General features: G+C 37.5%; 1 protein-coding gene across 11 annotated transcripts in view; it reads left to right on the plus strand.

Annotated features, from left to right (window-relative positions):
• Nucleotides 1–19,496, plus strand: part of ZNF280D (zinc finger protein 280D) — a 130,883-nt gene that overhangs the window by 53,446 nt on the left and 57,941 nt on the right. For all 11 annotated transcript variants that reach the window (XM_064267503.1, XM_064267505.1, XM_064267507.1 and 8 more), the window contains 5 exons: nucleotides 5,848–6,071; nucleotides 9,614–9,771; nucleotides 10,427–10,527; nucleotides 11,858–12,004; nucleotides 18,870–19,004. In XM_064267503.1, the coding sequence (XP_064123573.1) occupies nucleotides 5,848–6,071; nucleotides 9,614–9,771; nucleotides 10,427–10,527; nucleotides 11,858–12,004; nucleotides 18,870–19,004 (765 nt within the window). The remainder of the gene's footprint in view (nucleotides 1–5,847; nucleotides 6,072–9,613; nucleotides 9,772–10,426; nucleotides 10,528–11,857; nucleotides 12,005–18,869; nucleotides 19,005–19,496) is intronic.

The following is a 19,496-nucleotide window of genomic DNA, read 5'->3' on the forward strand; positions in this document are numbered from 1 at the left end:
TAGTCTTTTCAGCAAATGATGCTAGAAGTGGATATCCACATGCAAAAAAAAAAATGAATGTAGACTTGTTAGTGCCATTGAGTCGATTCTGACTCATAGCAACCCTATAGGACAGAGTAAAACTTGCCAGCAGGGTTTCCTAGGCTGAAATCTCTATGGGAGTAGCTTGCCAGGTCTTTTCTCCCACATAGTGGCTGGTGAATTCAAACCACCAACCTTTCAGTTAGCAGCTAAGTGCTTAACCACTGTGCCATCAGGGCTCCTTGAATCTAGACATAGAGCTTACATACTTCACAAAAATTAACTCGAAATGGATCATAAATCTAAATGTAGGATGTGAAACCATATATATTTTAGAAGATAACACGGTAGAAAAATCTGAGTGACCTTGGGTTTGGTGATGACTTTTTAGATACAGCACCAAAAGCACAATCTATAAAAGAAAAAAAAAATGGTATGTTGGATTTCATTAAAATTAAAAACTTCTGCTTTCCAAAAGATACTGTTCAGAGAAGAAAACAAGCCACAGAGGGAGGAAAGATTTTCAGAAGACATCTGATAAAGGACTTGTGTCCAAAATATGCAAAGAATTCTTAAATGTCAATAACAACAAAACAACTCAGTTGCAAAATGTGTAAAGATCCGAGTAGAAACCTCACCAGATAAAGTATAATGATGACAAGTAGGCATATGAAAAAATATTCAACACCTTAAGTCATTAGAATCAAAACCGTGGCTGTAGAGTTGATTCTAACTCATGGAGACCCCATGTGTCATTAGGGAATTGCAAATCAAAACAGTGAGATGATACTACAAGCCTACTGGAATGCCTCAGATCCAAAACGCTGGCAAAATCAGATGTTGGTGAGGGAGTGGAAGAGCCACACCAACTCCCGTTAGTGCATTCTAGCCTGAATTCTGCTTTGACATCAGGCTCACAGCCCTTGCTTTCTTATTGTTTCTATCTGCATGTGGTATTCTTTGTTTATCCTTTTGTTTTATATTTTTCAGAATCACTCTGATTTAGGTATGCCACTTGCTTTCACCAAAGTTGTCGTTTCCTTTATAATCTGATATGAAAATCTGTTTTTATAAAATTGGTTGAGTTAAACCCATTTATATTCACTGATATGATAAATTTATTTGGTCTTGGTTCTGTCACAGTTTTTGTTACCCACCCCCCCCCTTTTTTTTAAAGTCTTTCACTGTGTGATTGCTTTGTGTGTATGTACTTTAGAGTTCTTGGAAAGTTGCATTTTTGTTGTCTTTATCCTTAAAATTATAACATTATATAATTCTAGTAGTATTCTGTTCCTTTGGCCATTCTGTACTATTCTTTATTTTAATGCTGATTAAATAGCTTTACATTTCCTATTTCTAACCCGTTCTTGCCTCTACTCTCAGGATAGTATCTTTCTGGGTGTTCACCTTTGTACTGTTAAACTTACTCATATCTGTATTTCTTAATTTGGTAGCTCTGAAAGATACTCCTTGATGCACTGCTAGTATGTGTGAGACAATCTGTGAACTTTCTCAACCTCATATTCATTTTCTTTTCCCCGCTCGTAGTTTTTATTTGTTGGTTGTATCATATTCCCATTGTCAAGGCATATAATATTTATGTTGGATTTTTTTAGCCACACCTCCACATTTGTTTTAATCCTGTCCCACAGGAAGTGTATTCAGTGTTCACCACCAGGCTTTTTGTCATGGTTTCTTTGGTTATCTCTCACTTGGCTTATCCTTTAATAATTTCCTCAAGAAGGGCCTGGGAATATCATTCTGTGAGTTCTTTCATGTTCAGAACTGTTTGACAGTTGTCTATTCCTGAGGAACAATTTGGCCATATATAAAAATAAGTTGGATACTACTTTCAAAATCTTGTTGGTGTCACTACCATTTCCTAGTATTGGATGTTGCTATTGAGAAATCTGAGGCCAGCCTCACTTTTTGCCATTTATAAGTTGATTTGGCCTTTCTGCTTGGCTGTCCACACAATTCTTTATTTTTGATAATTTTACAAGGACTTGACTTGGTTCTAGAAATTTTGGGTCAGTCTTCTCTGGCATACACTGAGTTCTTTCAACTTGTATATTTGTGTCTTCATTTTGGTACAGTTTTCTTGAATTGTATTTTAAAATATTCTACACAATTGTTTTGCTCTTGGGGAGACATGGGGGTGGGTGGGAGTGGGCAGGAAGTTCTTACATCTGTTTTTAGATCTTTACCTGACAAACTTGTTTTTTTTTTTTTTTTTACCTGACACACTTTTTATTTTTGCTGATCGTTTTTAACTCTCTTTTGATTTTTAGTACTATTTGCTTTTCTTATTACTACCTTCTGTATGTTTTATTTTACAGTTTCTGTTGTTAAATGCCGTTGAGTTGATTCCAACTAGCGACTCCATGCGTGCAGAGTAGAACTGCTCCGTAGGGTTTTCAAGGCTTTGAGTTCACCTCTGTATTCTTTGCTAATTTGTCTTTATTGCTCAGATTTTTTTTTTTCCCTCTACTTTTCCCCTCCATTTTGCTGTTCTTTCACGTCTTATTACTGTCTTGCTAGTTCTTCTTGCCTTGCTTCATTAAGTTTTTAAAACTTGTTGCAGAAATTTTGGCTGCTGTTTTCATTTGCATCTGCTCCATGGCAACATATTTTAGGTGAGTGTTTCTGTCTGAATTTTACGTTGTTATTTTCTTCTCTTTATCTTTAAAGTATTTTTGTTTAGATGTATATTCCTATAATATTGAGTGAGTAAGATTTTCTTTGGCCAGCTCTTTTGTACAAGGCGCCTTTCAGGAAGCATGGGTTGTCAAGGTAGTCTTATCAACCTACTAGCTGTTTTACACAAGCCTTTGCTGCCACTAGGCAGAATGCTCCCTGCAGGTGTGACTTGTTTGTCTGATTCCTTATGTAGCATTGCCTTCTCTGCTTCTCTGTCCCTAACTCTGCTTCTTGTTTGCAAAAAAAGGGTATAGTTTTGCATTTCAGGAAGTGTCCGTCACCTCGAGGATGCATATTTTTGCCGGCGTTTTCTAAGGTCTGCAACCATTGGGTCGTTTATTGGGTCATTCTGACTTCTTGGTTGGCTTCCAACTGCATGCCTTCTGCCTGATCTTGGCTATTTTTGATAGTGCTTTCATATACTGTAGAGTCTGTGGGTTTTATCTGGCTCTTAGTTTCAATGAAAATTGAGTTTGTGGAATTTGGGTTGTTGTGGCTTTTGAATGAATTTCAGGATAAGAAGAAAAAAGTGTTGATTTATGTAGTATGTTTATATGGTAAGTCCTATTTTACTATTTAAAAATAGCATCCCACACCCTTTGCTCTGAAATCCCTACCTGGTTTTTTAGGCTACAAATAAAGTATAAGAACATGGACTATCTACTTGGAGGAGAGAAGATGAGAATCATGTATAGTGTTGGATATTTGTCGAACTACAGTGTATGCCATTAAAGGGACTTCGTATCTCCTAAGAATGCTAAGGCAGGGAAATGAAGGGGAAACCAAGGGTTGTAGTCAATGGCTACAACCAAAAGGGAACTACTTGGGCTGAATGAAAGATGACCAGTTGATCTTGTACCATAGTTCAGCCATGACCTCCGTAGCTTATTTTGTCCTTTTATAAAACCTTAAATTTAAGCTTAGTTTTCATCCTTTAAGTTGCTTTCTTGCCCAAATTCTCCGTAGGATATTTTGCTCTCTTTCTGTTTGTTAATAAACACCCCCACCCTAGCTCACTATGCCTTGCTCTTTATTCCTGGTCGTCAGTGGTTTATTATTTAGCTCTGTTATCGGGATCCGGCATATTGTTTTAAAGGTACTGTGAATGAGGTGTGAATGTTCTTATTTTTAAAATATGATCTTTTTTTTTTTTTTTTAACTTTCCTGTGATAAGAAAGAACATGGAAGAACAGCAAGAAATTGATCATCTATTTTGTGTATCATAAAGACCCCTGGGTTGCACGAATGGATAATTTGTGGGTATTTTAGAGGAGGCTTTAACCTTCATAGATGTACCAACTTAGACATTCCTGGAGAATATAAACCTTGCAGCACACTCCACTGTACTCATGGCCATCAGAAAAGAACCAAGTCCCAAATAGGACTCAGAGTGACTTCTGATGTCTGAAAGCCAGATTTAACATTTGGATGCGTAAAATTATTCACATGCCTACTTAGAGGGCCTATTCTATATTACATAATTTTTGCATGTTATAATTTTTTCCGCGTTGTTTGAAATCTTTCCTGTGGGAAAGCTGCAGATAAAATGGGTTGTTCTGTCTGTCAGAATGACGCTGCTGATCCACATCACTGGTAGTCAGATGTGTTTTCAGGCATTTTTCTGATAGTGCTGGGGGATTTCCTGGAGCCATTCTTCTTTCTCCATTTTTCCTTAAAGTTAAAAATTGCATTTTTTAGAAGGAACTTAGCCTAGGAAAAGTCTTTAGAAATGGCCTAACTTTGCTAAGTTTGTGCTCTTAAATGCTGTATCTCAGGAAGAATCTAGAGCGTAAATAACCAAATCCTTCTCATCTGTCTTTTTTGTTGTGGTTTCAGTTTTAACTGTGTGTAGGCTACAGAGGATCATATTAGAGAACTAGTGTATTTATCTTAATTTAGCTCATAGGTGCAGTCTTAACTCCTAAACACAAGTTACGGGACTTTCGGGAGCCCCATTTTTATTCAATATTTATTTTTTCTTTCTTTTGGATCTATTTTAGAATTTCCTTTTGTGCTTTTTTTCCCTTGTAGATTTCAGAATTGTCAAAAGCAAAGTGTAAAACAGCCTTGGAGGAAATAGTATAGGTGTGCTAGGATCAAAGCAGACCCATGTAATACAGAAAGTTTCACTAGTGAGCTAGCGTTTTGTATGTGGCAGAGAGAAGTAGATACTGTTTTCTTGCAAATGGAATAGAGTTGTGTTTAGATGGTCAAACTTACATTGCTACTAATTTATTTAACGACACATTTAGGAAGAGTTTAAATTAATTGGTTTAAGTTGTAAAAGAATTACCTAGGTGGCTTCTTAAAAATATGGTCCTGGGCCTTACCTCTAGACATTGGCCTGAAGTGGAGCCCAGGAATTGGCATTTCAACAAGCACTTCTGGTGTTTCTGATGCGTGTATCTTCATCAGATTGTCCTGAGATATCCAACAACTGAAAATTATGTATAGTAAGTGAATTAGTTATATCTTGTTGGGAAAAAAGGCTCATATAAGAAAGTATTCTACATTAAAACCAGTTTACATGGCATCTTGATTTTCGTCAAGAGGTAAACTTCCCCTTCAAATATTTAGGCATTCTAGATTTCAAGATGTAACTGTTGACATTTTCAATAGGATGCATCTTTCTTTGTGGCCCATGTATTTTCTAGCACCTTGAGTCTGGAGAATGTCAGGTCAGCTCTGCACAAAGTCCACTTTCAACTAGGCTTTATGAAATTTGATAATTAAACATATACATAATGGCATATAAAACTACATTTCCTTTCTGTATCTTGACATGGACCTGAGTGAATGGTTTTGGCTAAGGAATACATTTTTATTAAATATTTATGTCTGAAAGGGTAAATTGTGAGGAAAAAGTTGCTAGATCTATAGCCAGTCCTGGTCTTAAGGTTTTTTCTTTCTTTTTGAATTAGTTTTTGTTGCTGTTGTTGTTTTATTACAATGATAGGCGTATATTGTTTGAATTTTTTAGAGTATATGTATTCACCACAACTTTTTGGTGAATATTTTTCCAGATACATTACCGAGCATAGTTAACATGGTCTGGCCTTAGTTGTAAACACTGAATCATCTAACTTTTCAAGAGATAAATAAGACTTCTACTTTTTTCTCTTTCAGTATTGTTGTCCAGACATGATAAATAACTTTTTGGGACTGGCTAAAACAGATTTTTCAAGTACAACAAATAAAAATAAGACTATTGATTCAGAGAAAGGAAAATTGATCATGTTAGTTAATGACTTTTATTATGGAAAACATGAAGGAGATGTCCAGGAAGAACAGAAGACTCACACAACCTTTAAATGCTTCAGTTGCTTGAAAGTTCTTAAAAATAATATTAGGTATGTAAATACTTGTTTTTATTTCTATTTGAAAGTTAGAATGCGGTAGATATAAATGCTGTATCTTTTATCTTGTGCTGTCCTACGTAAGCGATTTTAACATTTTCTACTAAGAACAAAGGCTGATTCTCTTGTTGAAAAGCTTTTATCCTTTCTTGTATTTTAGAATTTTGACTCATGAGTCTACTTTCTTTCAGGGAGCTTCAGAAAGAACAAAGCTTATTTTAACTTAAGGGAAAATTAACTTCTTTTCTGTGTATTATCAGTGATCTAGGAATTTTCATGAGGTTTTTTTTTTTTTTTTCTAGTTTCTTTTGAAATTTCTTCACCAAAAAAAAATTTCTTTACGTTTTATCCAGTTTGACCTTCTCCATACTAATCTTACCTACCTTTTAATTCTTTCAATTCATATTTATAGTTTTTAGATCATTTACCTTGTACAGAAAGTGATCTTTTCTGGTAATCTTTTTTAGAGAAGTACCAGTTCTAGGAAACATGCCTGCTTTGATTTTTAAAATTTAACACATTTAAAAGGTGGAGCTTTAATTCCATGGAATTTTTTCAGGCCATGTACATGTATGCTTTAAATTTTAGGAACTGGTACTTTGTAATCTTGAAGTAATGTGGCATATTTTGTAACAATCCTCCTAGGTGAGCTGGTAACAAGGACAAAGAAATATGACATATCGATTGATATTTTTCAGTGGTTATATGGCCTGACATTTGTATTGGATAAGGTTATTTTTCTACAATTTTATTGTAAAAATTTTCAAATATTCAGCAAAGTTGAGAATATTTTACATAAATAACTTTTCATACTTACCATCTTGATTCTGTCATTAACATTTTTACTGTACTTGTCTTACTGCCTATTTATCCTTCCATAGAACTGTCTGATTTTCTTCATCCAGTAGTGCCGTGGAAGATAGGCCTGGCAATCTGCTTCTGTTAAAATTACAGCCAAGAAAACCCTATGGAGCAGTTCTGCTCTATAACACATGAGTGAATTGACTTGACAGCAGCTAACAACAGCATCCTTCCTTCAAGCTATCTGATTTTCTTGATGAATTTCATAGTTGCAGGCATCGCTGTACTGTAGTTAGCTGGGATATACAGATATATATGTACATATATACACACACACATACATAGGTCTTTTTATGTTTACCCTTGATAACTATCATTTGTAATTAACATTCTTAAGCATCTATAGGTTACTTTGGGGCTTAACCTTTTTTTTATTTTACTGTGAGTTCTTGGGGCCAAAAGGAAGTACATAGAAGAACACTGAAATACACCATAATATAAACCTTTAACAATTATGAATATTATGTCTAGGGTGGTGCTTTATAGTTTTCAGAGTGCTTCTACATATTTTATGTGAGTTGTCACATTTCTTTACCTCTGTGAGTCAGAATCAACTCGATGGCACAGGGTTTTTATCAAGCCTTAACAGCTGTCGATAGCTAATGGTCCCAGTAGCTTAAAAGAAAGGAAATTGTGCTTTGGCATATAACGCTGAAACGCTGTTATAATAGAACTCTGACACCTTTTCCATATTCTTACCATTTTAATAGTAAAATATAAAATCACATCAGAAGGTTGTGTTAGTAAACATTAATGGCGCAGAAAAGTGGTTCACTGATTTATACATAAATGTTTTACAGATGATATTAGAAGTTATTTCCGCAGTCTTTTTAACTTTTCCTTTAAGATTAGCTCATTTGATATTAAACATGAAAATAATTTCCTTTTTTATTATTATTTCAGAAGACTGGTTACATATTTCTAGAGTATCAGAATATCTGGAAATTTTAAGCAAACTGTGTTTGATAACATCTAGAAATTGAGCACTTTTGGAAAGATTGATTATTTAGTCAATGTAACCTTAATGGTAAACACTAGATAACCAAAGCCATTATATTTGTTAAATAATATATTACCTTCACAGTGAAAACTAGGATGGCAAACTGATGGTTTTAGAGGACGGTAAGAAACTGATAGCCCAAGATTTCCACTCTGCCTTGTCAACAAATTGTGGTATGGTGAGGTTTTTTTCCTACACTGATTGTCACCAAATACAGCATTCTTTTGTTTTGTGAGCATCCTTCCAAGAGATTTGCTTTGTTTTTTTCCTCCCCAATTTCCATCTACTTGTTTGAGAAGTATAACCTCCTAAGGGACGCATATAATAACTGAGAGATAGCTAGTTGGATGAGATTGTTTTATACAGGTATATTTTAGGTTAAAAGTTGTGAGCTCTTAAGTTTAATGGCTCATGATCTTTTCTCTGTATGTAAATATTTAGCCAAGACTAGGATTTTCTATGGACTCTCTGGGCGGTGCAAATGGTTAACGTGCTTGGCTGCTAATTGAAAGGTTGGAGGTTTGAGTCCACCCAGAGGGACCTCAGAAGAAAGGCCTGGCAGTCATTTCTGAAAAATTAGCTATTGAAAACCCTATGGAGCACAGTTCTATCCTGACACACGTGGGGTCACCTTGAGTTCGAATCAGCTCGATGGCAACTGGCTACTGGTAGGATTCTCTTTAGGTTTTTGTGTTAAAACTACAGGAGGGAAAAAGATATTTTAAGGTGTGCCATAATCAGCTCTAAAGAATAGTAGCGTAGGTATCTGAAAAAGACAAATGTTTTAAGCTTTTTAGTGATTGATATCCATACTGAAGACATTATCACTTAGTTTCAAGATTGTTTCCTTTAGGGACTCAATGAATTATTGTTAATAGTTGACCTAGTCGAAAAATTGTTGTTTTGATTGAATAACTTTACTTTCAAATTGAGCAAAAAAGCTTCAGTAAGCTCTTTTAAATAGGTATTCCCATTTATATTGCACTCTCTGCCATTGAAGGTCATAGTTCCTGCTCATAAGAAGCCTTTTTAGGGAAGCTGAAATAGCAGAATGTAAAACTGAAAAATGGACGTTGCCTACAAAGGGCACAGTTTGCAAGTTAAAATGAGCAGTCTGTTCTAACAGTAAACCAGTATCATTAAAACAAAAGGTTCTTGTAATCGTAGGCATTAAAATTGCTATTACATGCATTCAGAAACCAAGACACAAGTAAAAATACCAGTAATTTGTCTTTTAAGCAGCTGGAACCTATTGTATATGTTTGAGGCCTTAAAAGATTTCTCTCTGACTCTGTAGCTGCTGGTGGTGGTACAGTTTTCTTCCTTTCAGTGGTTTATTTTAAAATGTAAATAGTATTTCATGTATGGAAAAGAAGACTGCTGTTTTTTCTTTACCCCCCCCAAAATTTAATACTCTGAAATAATGATAAAGAGCTAGTGATATTTCACATTAATTACATTATTGAATTTTAAAACAAAGATGAGATATTTATTTACTTAGCGACTTAATGAAGTGATTACTTAAAGTGCACAGTTTTCTAGAGGGTTGTAAGGCTTTGGAGGATTTATTTTGAGTAATACAACTGAATTTTTAAGATTTACGTTAAGATACTTCCATGTGAGACAACTGTGTTTTTAAATCTGAATTTTTGCACCTGTTGACAATCACCTATAGGTTTATGAACCACATGAAACACCATTTGGAGCTTGAGAAGCAGAGCAGTGAGAGCTGGGAAAACCACACCACCTGCCAGCACTGCTACCGACAGTTTCCCACACCGTTCCAGCTCCAGTGCCACATTGAAAGCACACACACGCCCCATGAGTTTTCTAGTAAGTTACAGATTGATTTAATTGTTAAGTATTTTTGATTTTGATAATCTGAACTGAGAGAAAACCTTAAGAATTCTGATAGAAAAATAAGAAATAGACTTTGGAATTAGAGGGCTAATTGGAAAAGTTAAGTTTTAACTTTTGTAAATTTTTAAATAAAATTAGTTAACTGAAATTGAAGTCCCTCTTGTCAATATTCCATTTGTGGAAGCTCTCTTGGCATAACCTGTGCATTTTATGTGGGGAACTCAATTAGAAACCTCAGATTCCATGGTTTTCCAATGTGGAACCAGTGACCTTCGTTTTAACTTCTATAAGAAGAGTAACAACACAGGTAGTTAAAATTACAGATTTTGGAGCTAGACAGCTTGGGTTCAAATGCCAGATCTCCATTTTACCACAGCTGTGTGATCCCAGGCAGCTTATTTCATATTTGAACAACCAGGATAAGAGTAGCACCTTTCTCGTAGTGTTAGGAGAATTAATGAATAATTGTAAGTGCTTAGAGCTGTGCAGGGCACAGAATTAACAACCTTGGAAGTGGTAAGCAGCACCACCACCATTACTGCTCTTACTGTTGTTGATGTGGATGTGTCAAGGAATTTTTTATGTGTACATCTTAAAATAGTGTAATGTCTTTTTTCCCCACTTTCAGCCATTTGTAAAATCTGTGAATTATCATTTGAAACAGAACATGTTCTTTTACAACATATGAAGGACAATCATAAACCTGGTGAGATGCCGTATATTTGCCAGGTACCCACACATTTTATCGTGTACTAAAGTATTTGTTCGTTTTTGTGGTTATGAGATTTAAACCTGTTAGATGAGGGTCGGCACATTTTTTTCTGTAAATGATTAGGTAGTAAATATTCAAGGGTATGAGCATCAGTCAGTCCCTGTTGGGGCTGCTCAGCTCTACTGGTATAATCCAGTGGCAGCCATAGACAATCTGTAAACGAATGGATGTGGCTGTGTTCCAATTAAACTTTATTTGTGGACCCTGAAATCTGAATTTCGTATAAATTTCATGTCTCGTGAAATATTCTTCTTTTAATTTTTTTAACTGCTTAAAATCGGTTACTTATAACGAAGTCCCTCTTGTGAACAATTTGCTAGTAGAAACTCTCTTGGTTTAACTCATACATGGCATCTCGGGATGGCAGCAGGCTGGGTTTGGTGTAACTCATGCATGGCAGCTCGGGATGGCAGCAGGCTGGGTTTGGTGTAACTCATGCATGGCATCTCGGGATGGCAGCAGGCTGGGTTTGGTGTAACTCATGCATGGCAGCTCGGGATGGCAGCAGGCTGGGTTTGGTGTAACTCATGCATGGCAGCTCGGGATGGCAGCAGGCTGGGTTTGGTGTAACTCATGCATGGCATCTCGGGATGGCAGCAGGCTGGGTTTGGTGTAACTCATGCATGGCAGCTCGGGATGGCAGCAGGCTGGGTTTGGTGTAACTCATGCATGGCAGCTTGGGATGGCAGCAGGCTGGGTTTGGTCCACAGGCTGTTTGCTGATCCTTCTACTGGACAAGGAAAAGCCCTGCTGGAGAAAGACAAGTACATGGATTTATCATACCAGATAGGGAAGAATGCAGGTATACCAGGGAAACAGGAGATGCTGGTAGTTATAGAGCACCCAACCAAATGCTTTGGGATTAGTGTGTTTTCATAATTTGAAGGAATAAGAAAGCAAGATAAGGACAAATTGCCACTACTGTAGCCTGAAGGCCATTTAAAATTTAAAAGAGAACACTGTGTTTTATAAAACAGAAAAAACTTGATAGAAAAAGAATTGTTAGAGCTTGAAAATTTAAGTCAGTACAAGAGCTGATAGATCTGAATAAAAGAAGGAAGTTTAGTTACGTTCTGGGAAGCATCCCTAAACTTTGAAAGGTAACTTTTCTGTCTCAAGGATTGTATTTGGTGCTTATAGTAATGGGTTTCTTGGTTGTGTAGACATCAGAGCTGAATTAATAATACATAATGCCCTTCTAAACAAATGACCCATCATTGCTGTTTCGTAATTGCATATCAGTTACATAATATTTTCAAGCTAAACGAAACCTTCTTCATATTCTAGGTTTGCAATTACAGATCTTCATCGTTTTCTGATGTCGAAGCTCATTTTAGAACATCCCATGAAAACACTAAAAACTTGCTTTGTCCTTTTTGCCTCAAAGTTATTAAAATTGCAACACCCTATATGCATCATTACATGAAGCACCAGGTGAGACTCACCAGTTTTTATTTGTTTATGTTTCTTAGCAAAAAGACTGATTATGACTTGGAACATTGGTTTGATTTGTTCTGCAAGGAAAGTAAAGCTGCTGTGAATAACATTATTCATTTTCAGTTTATGCTAAATTACTTGTGAAACTTCCAGTTCTTTTCCTTACTTGATTTCTGTTGATGGTAAAGCTTGTAGATAATGAACATTCTGAAAGATAGCTAGAAATAGGAACCCTAGGGTTGAGAAGAAAAAAAGGGGAAGATAAGTGGAATATCCAGAAGATTCCAGGCCCCAGGGTAGGTATGGGAATAAATTTGAAGGTAGTTAGGAAGAGCAGAGGACAAGATGAGTTTACATTGTGGAAGGTAATCTTGTTTTCCTCTTTCTTCAAACTCTGTTTCCACTTTCTAGCTCCATTATTACTGTGAGAAGACATGTTGCTTTCACCATTGACCAGAGTGGTCTTTTATAGCTGCCAGTGGCAAAGGAAAGAGTAATTATACCTATTGCTAGACATGTGAAGTCTGCCAGAGAGCAGTACTTAGATTATAACTTGTTTCCTGGATGACTTCTGCCAGTTATGCCGCATAATTTCTAGGACTGCAGTGTTAGCACTTGTCCCCTTCCCTGGAACCCTCTTATTAGGCTCACTGGTTCTTCTCCAGAAACAATTAAGCCATCCTTTGTTTGAGCTGAAAACTTTGGTGAAACAGTGCCTTTGCCAAAACCAAGTCAGTGGATTTACTAAATCTGATCTTGCAGTCAAGAGACCCTGGTGGCACAGTGGTTAAGCACTTGGCTGCTAACCAAAAGGTTGGCAGTTCGAACCCACTAGCCGCTCTGTGAGAGAAAGATGTGGCAGTCTGCTTCCCTAAAGATTATAGCCTTGAAAATCCTCTGGGGGCAATTCTACTCTGTCCTGTGGGGTTGCAATGACTCGGAGCTGACTTGAGGGCAACAGGTTTGGTTTTTTTTGGTTTGACTCTCATCATCAAGTTTTGCCACTTCATGAATCAGCTCCATACATTCTCTTATTAATGGTTAAATCAGCACACCAGTTTATTCAGCTCTTGTGCACGCATTTCTTTCAGTTCCAGTCATTAGGCAATCATGAAATCAACTGTGCTGGCTTATTAGAAAAACTCATAAAAAGTCAAATTTCTGAATAATTTTGGGGTCACCTCTGTTGGGATGGGAATGCCGCCCATCCTTGAGAAGCTTCACAAGATCTTTCTGTTCCAAGGTTTCCCCACAAATATTCCACCAGGTTTCGGTGGGCATTTGCCTATGTGTGTTTCTGATAAATTTGGTAAAGGCTCTGGATTTACAGAATTATAACAGTTTTAATTGTTTTTAGAACAGGATTCCTCAGAGCATTTAATAGGCTAATGAACACTATAAATCTCCAAGGAAGGGTTATAGTATGTGTTGTTGGCCAAACTGATTTGATCATGGAACCCTTTATTTGCACAATACCTATTAACATTTCTTGAGGAACAGAGTGTGGAAAACACTCTTCTTGATATTCTGTATTTCATCTTTAACCCGTAATTTTGAAAGGGAAAAAGAAGTATATAAAGCAGGAGCTGACTGTTGTATTATGGGACTTTTACAAACATGCTCTTTCTCCTGTGCTTTGCTAAGCTCAGGGTAAGGCGTGGATGTGGGGAGAAAGACAAGTATGAGAGACATGTGTGGGTCCACTGTGTGGGCTGCGTGGTCTATAGTCAGCCTTCATACCCTGAGCTGTGTGTTTCACTTGCTGTGGAGACCCAGTTTTATTTTTTGTTTGTTTAGAGTACGTAGGAAGTATCAGCCAGCAGGAACGGGGGAATGATCTAGTAATAAGAAGGATCATCAGGCATCCTTCAGGGTATTTACAGTTGGCTTAATTATTTACAGAAGACTGGATGGTGCAAACAGTAATGCGCTTGGCTACTAACCGAGAGGTTGGAGGTTCAAGCCCACCCAGAAGTGCCTCAGAAGAAAGGGCTGGCAGTCTACTTCTAAAAATCAGTCACTGAAAACCTTGCGGAGCACAGTTGTACTCTGACACACATGCAGTTGCCACGAGCTGAAGTCGACTCCACAGCAACTGGTTTTTTAAGTTGGCTTAGAAAACTGTAGCTGAACAGAAATTATAAACTGGTAATTGCAATGACATTGGCAGTGTGACATTAGACAATAAGAATTGTCACATCTGTAGCTCATTTTATACTTTTTCTTTTTAACATTTTATTGTGCTTTAGTTGAAAGTTACATGGCAAATTAGTTTCCAAGCAGTGACTCTTGCAGAAATTGTTCCATGATGTTGGTTGCAATCCCCACAGTGTGTCAGCACTCTCCCCGTTTCCTCCCTGGGTTTGTTTCTGTTAGTCCGGTTTCCCTGTCCCTCTCTGCCCTCTCATCTTTGGTTTTTGGCAAATGTTGCCTTTTTGGTCTCATATAGTTAATTTTTCTAAGGCGCACGTTCTTTATGAGTGTTACTGTTTATTTTATAGGCCCGTCTATTGTTTGGCTGAAAGGTGGCCTCCAGCGGTGTCTTGAGTTTAAAGTTGTCTTAGGGCAGTAGTCTTGGGGGTTCCTACAGCCTCTTTCAAACCAATAAATCTGGTCTTTTCTTTTTTTTTTTAGTTTGAATTTTGTTCTATATTTTTACCCATTCTAACCAGGACCTTCTATTGCAGTACCTTTTCTTGCGGTAAGAAGTGGTAGCTGGGCACCATCTAGTTCTTCTGGTTTCAGGTTAGCGGAGGCTGAGGTTCATGTGGACCATTAGTCCTTTGGACTAATTGCTTCCTTGAGACTTCAGTTTTCTTTGTTCTCCTTTGCTCCAGGCAGGAAGAAACCAATCAATAGTTGGCTTTTTAGGTGGCTGCTCATAAGCTTTTAAGACCCCAGGTGCTACTCACCAGGCTAGGATGTAGAACATTGTCTTTATGAAGTGTTTTACCAGGTGACTTAGGTGTCTCCTGAGACTGTGGTCTTTAGCCTTCAAATCTAGTATTTCAGTCCCGGTGTCTAAGTAGGATGTCTAAGTAGTTTCTATAACTGTGCCCCTTTGTGCTCTATTATGAGTGTACATGCAGCATTTACAAGTATGTGTCTAGAAGTTTTCTCAAGCATGCCTATATATGTAGATGAGTGTGCTCTCATATGACCTCCCTCACCCATTTCACATACGTATGAGCCTGTGGAGCCCTGGTGGCGCAGTGGTTAACAGCTCAGGCAGCTAATCAAGAGGTCAGCCGTTCAAATCCACCAGCTGCTCTTTGGAAACTATGGGGCAGTTCTGCTCTGTCCTGTAGGGTCGCTGTGAGTCAGAATCAACTTGACAGCAATGGATTTGGTGGTTTGGTGTATTAGCCTGTGTGTCTACTCAGAATTCTTTGTTATTCCTGTTGCTGCAGGACTGTACATGTCACAGTGTTTACTGTAGTTGTCTGTTATTCTTGAATGCCTCTCATTGTTTTCCTTTGCCTTGGTCACGCTGTGCTCGCTTCCCCCATATTGTGTACAGACTTTCTCTTCACCAGAATTAATGCTTGTCTCTGCTATCTAGTTAGTGATTCTCCCTCTTTCCCAGCCCTGCTGACCATCAAAGAATGTTTCTTTCTGTGTATAAACCTATTCTTGACTTTTTACGATAGTGGTCTCATTAAATATTTGTCCTTTTGTGATTGACTCATTTCACTCAGGGGTTTGACTTCCAGATCCATTCATGTTGTGAGATGTTTCATGAATTCATCATTACTCTTTGTCATTGCATAGTATTCCATTGTGTGTATGTATCACAGTTTGTTTATCCATTCATCCATTGATGGGTATTTAGCTTGTTTCCATCTTTGCTATTGCGAATGATGCTGCAGTGAACATGGGTATGCATATGTCTGTTTGTGTTAGCAGGTCTTATTTCTCTAGGATGTATACCTACCTAGGAGTGGGATTGCTGGATCATATGGTAATTTTATTTATAGGTTTTTTAAGGAAAACGTTATACCATTTACCATAGTGGTTGTATCATTTTACATTCCCATCAGCTGTGCATAAGAGTTTTAATCTCCCCACAACCTCTTCAGCACTTGTTATTGTCTCTCTTTTTTTTTAAATCAGTGCCATTATTGCCAGGACGAGATAGTATTTCATCATAGCTGTGGTTTGCATCTCTCTAACAGCTAATGATTGAGAGGTGCCTATATTTGTTAGCCACCTGAATGTCTTCTTTGGTGAATTGTCTGTTCATGTCCTTTGCCCGTTTTTTAATTGGATTGTTTGTCTTTCTGTTGTTGAGGTGTTGAAGTTTTCTATGAATTTTAGAGATTAAACCCTTGTTGGATATATTGTAGCCAAAAATTGTTTCCTAGTCTGTAGGTTCTTTTTACTCTTGGCAAAGCCTCTTGTTGAGCATAAATGTTTAATTTTTAGGAGCTCCCAGCTATCTAGTTTATTTTCTGACATTTGTGCATTTTTAGTTATGTTTGGTATTCTATATATGCCGTATATTAGGGCCCCTAGTGTTGTCCCTGACTTATCTTCCATGATCTTTATAGTCTTAGGTTTTATATTTAGGTGTCTGATCCACTTTGAGTTAGCTTTTGTGTATGGTGTGAGGTGCGAATCTTGTTTCAGCTGTCCATAGGTGGATGGATTTACTGCTGGGTTCTCAGTTCTGTTCCCTTCGTCTATGTGTCTGTCGTACCACTAGCTGGCTTTTTTACTACCGTGGCTGTATAGTTAATAGGTTCTGAGATTGGGAGTGTGAAGCCTCCTACTTTGTTCATCTTCTTCAGTAATGCTTTGCTTATCTGGGGGTCTTTACTTTCCATATGAAGTTGATTAGTTTTTCCATCTCATTAAAGAATGTTGTTAGAATTTGGATTGGGATTGCATTATATTTGTAGATTGCTTTGGGTAGTACTGATCATTTTATTATCTTTGAAGATTTCAGTTGTAACTTTTCCTTAATAAAGATTATATTATTATGTCTTTAGTTGATTTTAGAACTAACCCCCAGTTTGTATGACTTTTAAGGAATGATGAAAGCGATTTCATCTGTTCTAATTATGTTCATTAGATGTTCTTCTTTCATAAGAATGATAGGCAGTCACTGTATACTAATCACTTACCTTATGGCAGCCATTGTTGCTTCACATGTATTATTATCATTATTGTGTTTAATCCTCACAACCACCCTACAAAGCAGGTATATTTTTATGTCACCTTTATAGATGAGGAAACAAAGCTTTAGAGAAGTAACATAGCCAGTGTCACATTATCTAATAAATTGTGAAGTTAAAATTTGACTTCAGAGCCAAGTTTTTGCTGCTCTGCCACAGAGTTAGATTTCACACTGGAGTTAGATCTCATGGCGGAAATGAGATACACACCCACACCTCACTTACTGACATGGTTAAGTTCCAAAGACCAGGTCATCATGGGAAAGTTGGCGTCAGGAAAAAAATCAAAGTTTTTTTTTTTAATCTTTTCACACCATCCATTGGTCAGATTTTTTTTTTTTTTTTTAAAGAAAATATGATCATAGAAGTAATAACAGCTAAGATTTACTGATGTGCTCATCACTGTGATGAGTCCAGTTATGGATTATTCCTCTGCAAAGCAGGAGGCTTGGAGGAGACAAAGCTGGATAAAACCGGGCTGTGTGACTGGAGCGTCCATGGCTTAACTGCTTCACCTTCCTACTTCCAGGGCTCCACTCCCACCCGTGCAAGCCCTGTGTTCATGATCTAGGAGCCTACTCTGCCTTCTGGGCCTGGCGAGTCACGGAGGCTCAGGGCATGGAGCAGCACAGCCTAGCTTCCCAGAGGCCATTTGGAGACCCTCCTCAAGAGAGGTGATGCTCCCCAGCCATTGCTACCATGCCTACTGCCTCGTTAATAAGCAAAAGAATCTGTTTGTAGATTTGTTACTATTGTCGTAAATGCAAAAGGCGGATAATGAGAATGTCGTAATGCGAAAGGCAGTAGTCGATAAGTGTATGGAGTAGGTGTAATCAGAATTAGCCTTGAAAAGCTCTCCAACCTCCCAAACAATATAATGTGCTTGTCAGAAAGTTTAACACAGTCATTTCTGACCTCTTCAAACAGATCGTTGTTTCTTTGGTTAAATGTCATGTTAAAAATGTACTAGTGAGATGTTGGTGGTTCAGTGGTAGAATTCTCTCCTTCCGTGTGGGAGACCCAGGTTTGATTCCCAGCCAACGTACCTCATGCACAGCCACCCCCATCTGTCAGTGGAGGCTTGCAGGTTGCTGTGATGCTGAACAGATTTTAGAGGGGCTTCCACACTAAGATGGCCTAGGAAGACAGGCCTGGTGATCTACTTCTAAAAACCACCCAATAAAAACCATATGAATCCCAACAGTCCAGTACACAACCAGTCATGGGGATGGTGCAGAAGCAGGCAACATTTCATTCCATTGTACCTGGGGTCACCACAAATTGGGGGCCAACTTGAAGGCAAGAAACAAGAGGAAAAAATTGTAATATATTGTCATCACTCTTAGCACACGGAGATGCATATACGCATGAGAGAGATGTCCACGACTTGAGTCCAGCTGAGGGAACGGTAGGTGCATCTGTTCTATCTCACAATTGATAGAACTTTCATTAGAACCTACTGACAATGTTCAATTCCTAGATGTAATACATCATTTCGAAACCCAAATATTAATGCAGGCAGTGTTTTTAGAAATGAATGAAATAATACTTTGCTATTATTTATGATGGGAAAGGTCAAAATACTGGTTTTAGAATTATTTAGGTATCTTTCGAATTGAGAGCAGTTTCAAGTCACAAGATTTGTAGTTGTAGAAAAATTTCCCCTTCTTTCGTTTTCTAAACAGAAAAAAGGAATACATCGTTGCACAAAATGCAGACTGCAGTTTCTGACATGCAAGGAGAAAATGGACCATAAGACTCAGCACCATCGAACATTCATGAAACCTAAACAGCTAGAAGGGTTGCCTCCTGGAACAAAAGTGAGTGTTAAATTTGTTGTATTTTAATTTTTTGTATGGCAATAGAAATTAACTCCTGCCTGGTTTATTTATTGAATATAATATTTTAAAAGTTGACTTGTGATTGTTATTATGACTTGTTAGGCTTTTACCATTCTTAACCTACCATTTTAGGTTCTACTATTCTTAAGCTTTGAAAGAAATAACTTGTGCCCATTGTTGTGTGCTCAGTGTGTGTCGTATGTTGGAGTGGTACTCCTTTGTAAAAAGTGCACCTAGATGAGCTGTTGTCTGAGCTAGTAGGTATCATACAGGCTGTTTTTGAGCTATTCCAGTTGGCAGTGTATATGTCTGTTTTATCTGCTAGACTGTAAGGGATTTGAGATCAAGAACCATGTTTTATTTATCTTCGAATCCCCATTATTGGTATGCCGTAGGTATGCCTAGAATGCCATAGGTTCTCAGATGTTTGTTGAAGTTGATATTACTGAGTCTGCTCTCAGAGAAGCAAGT

The sequence above is a fragment of the Loxodonta africana genome, chromosome 13, assembly GCF_030014295.1.
Source record: "Loxodonta africana isolate mLoxAfr1 chromosome 13, mLoxAfr1.hap2, whole genome shotgun sequence".
Taxonomy (NCBI): Eukaryota; Metazoa; Chordata; class Mammalia; order Proboscidea; family Elephantidae; genus Loxodonta; species Loxodonta africana.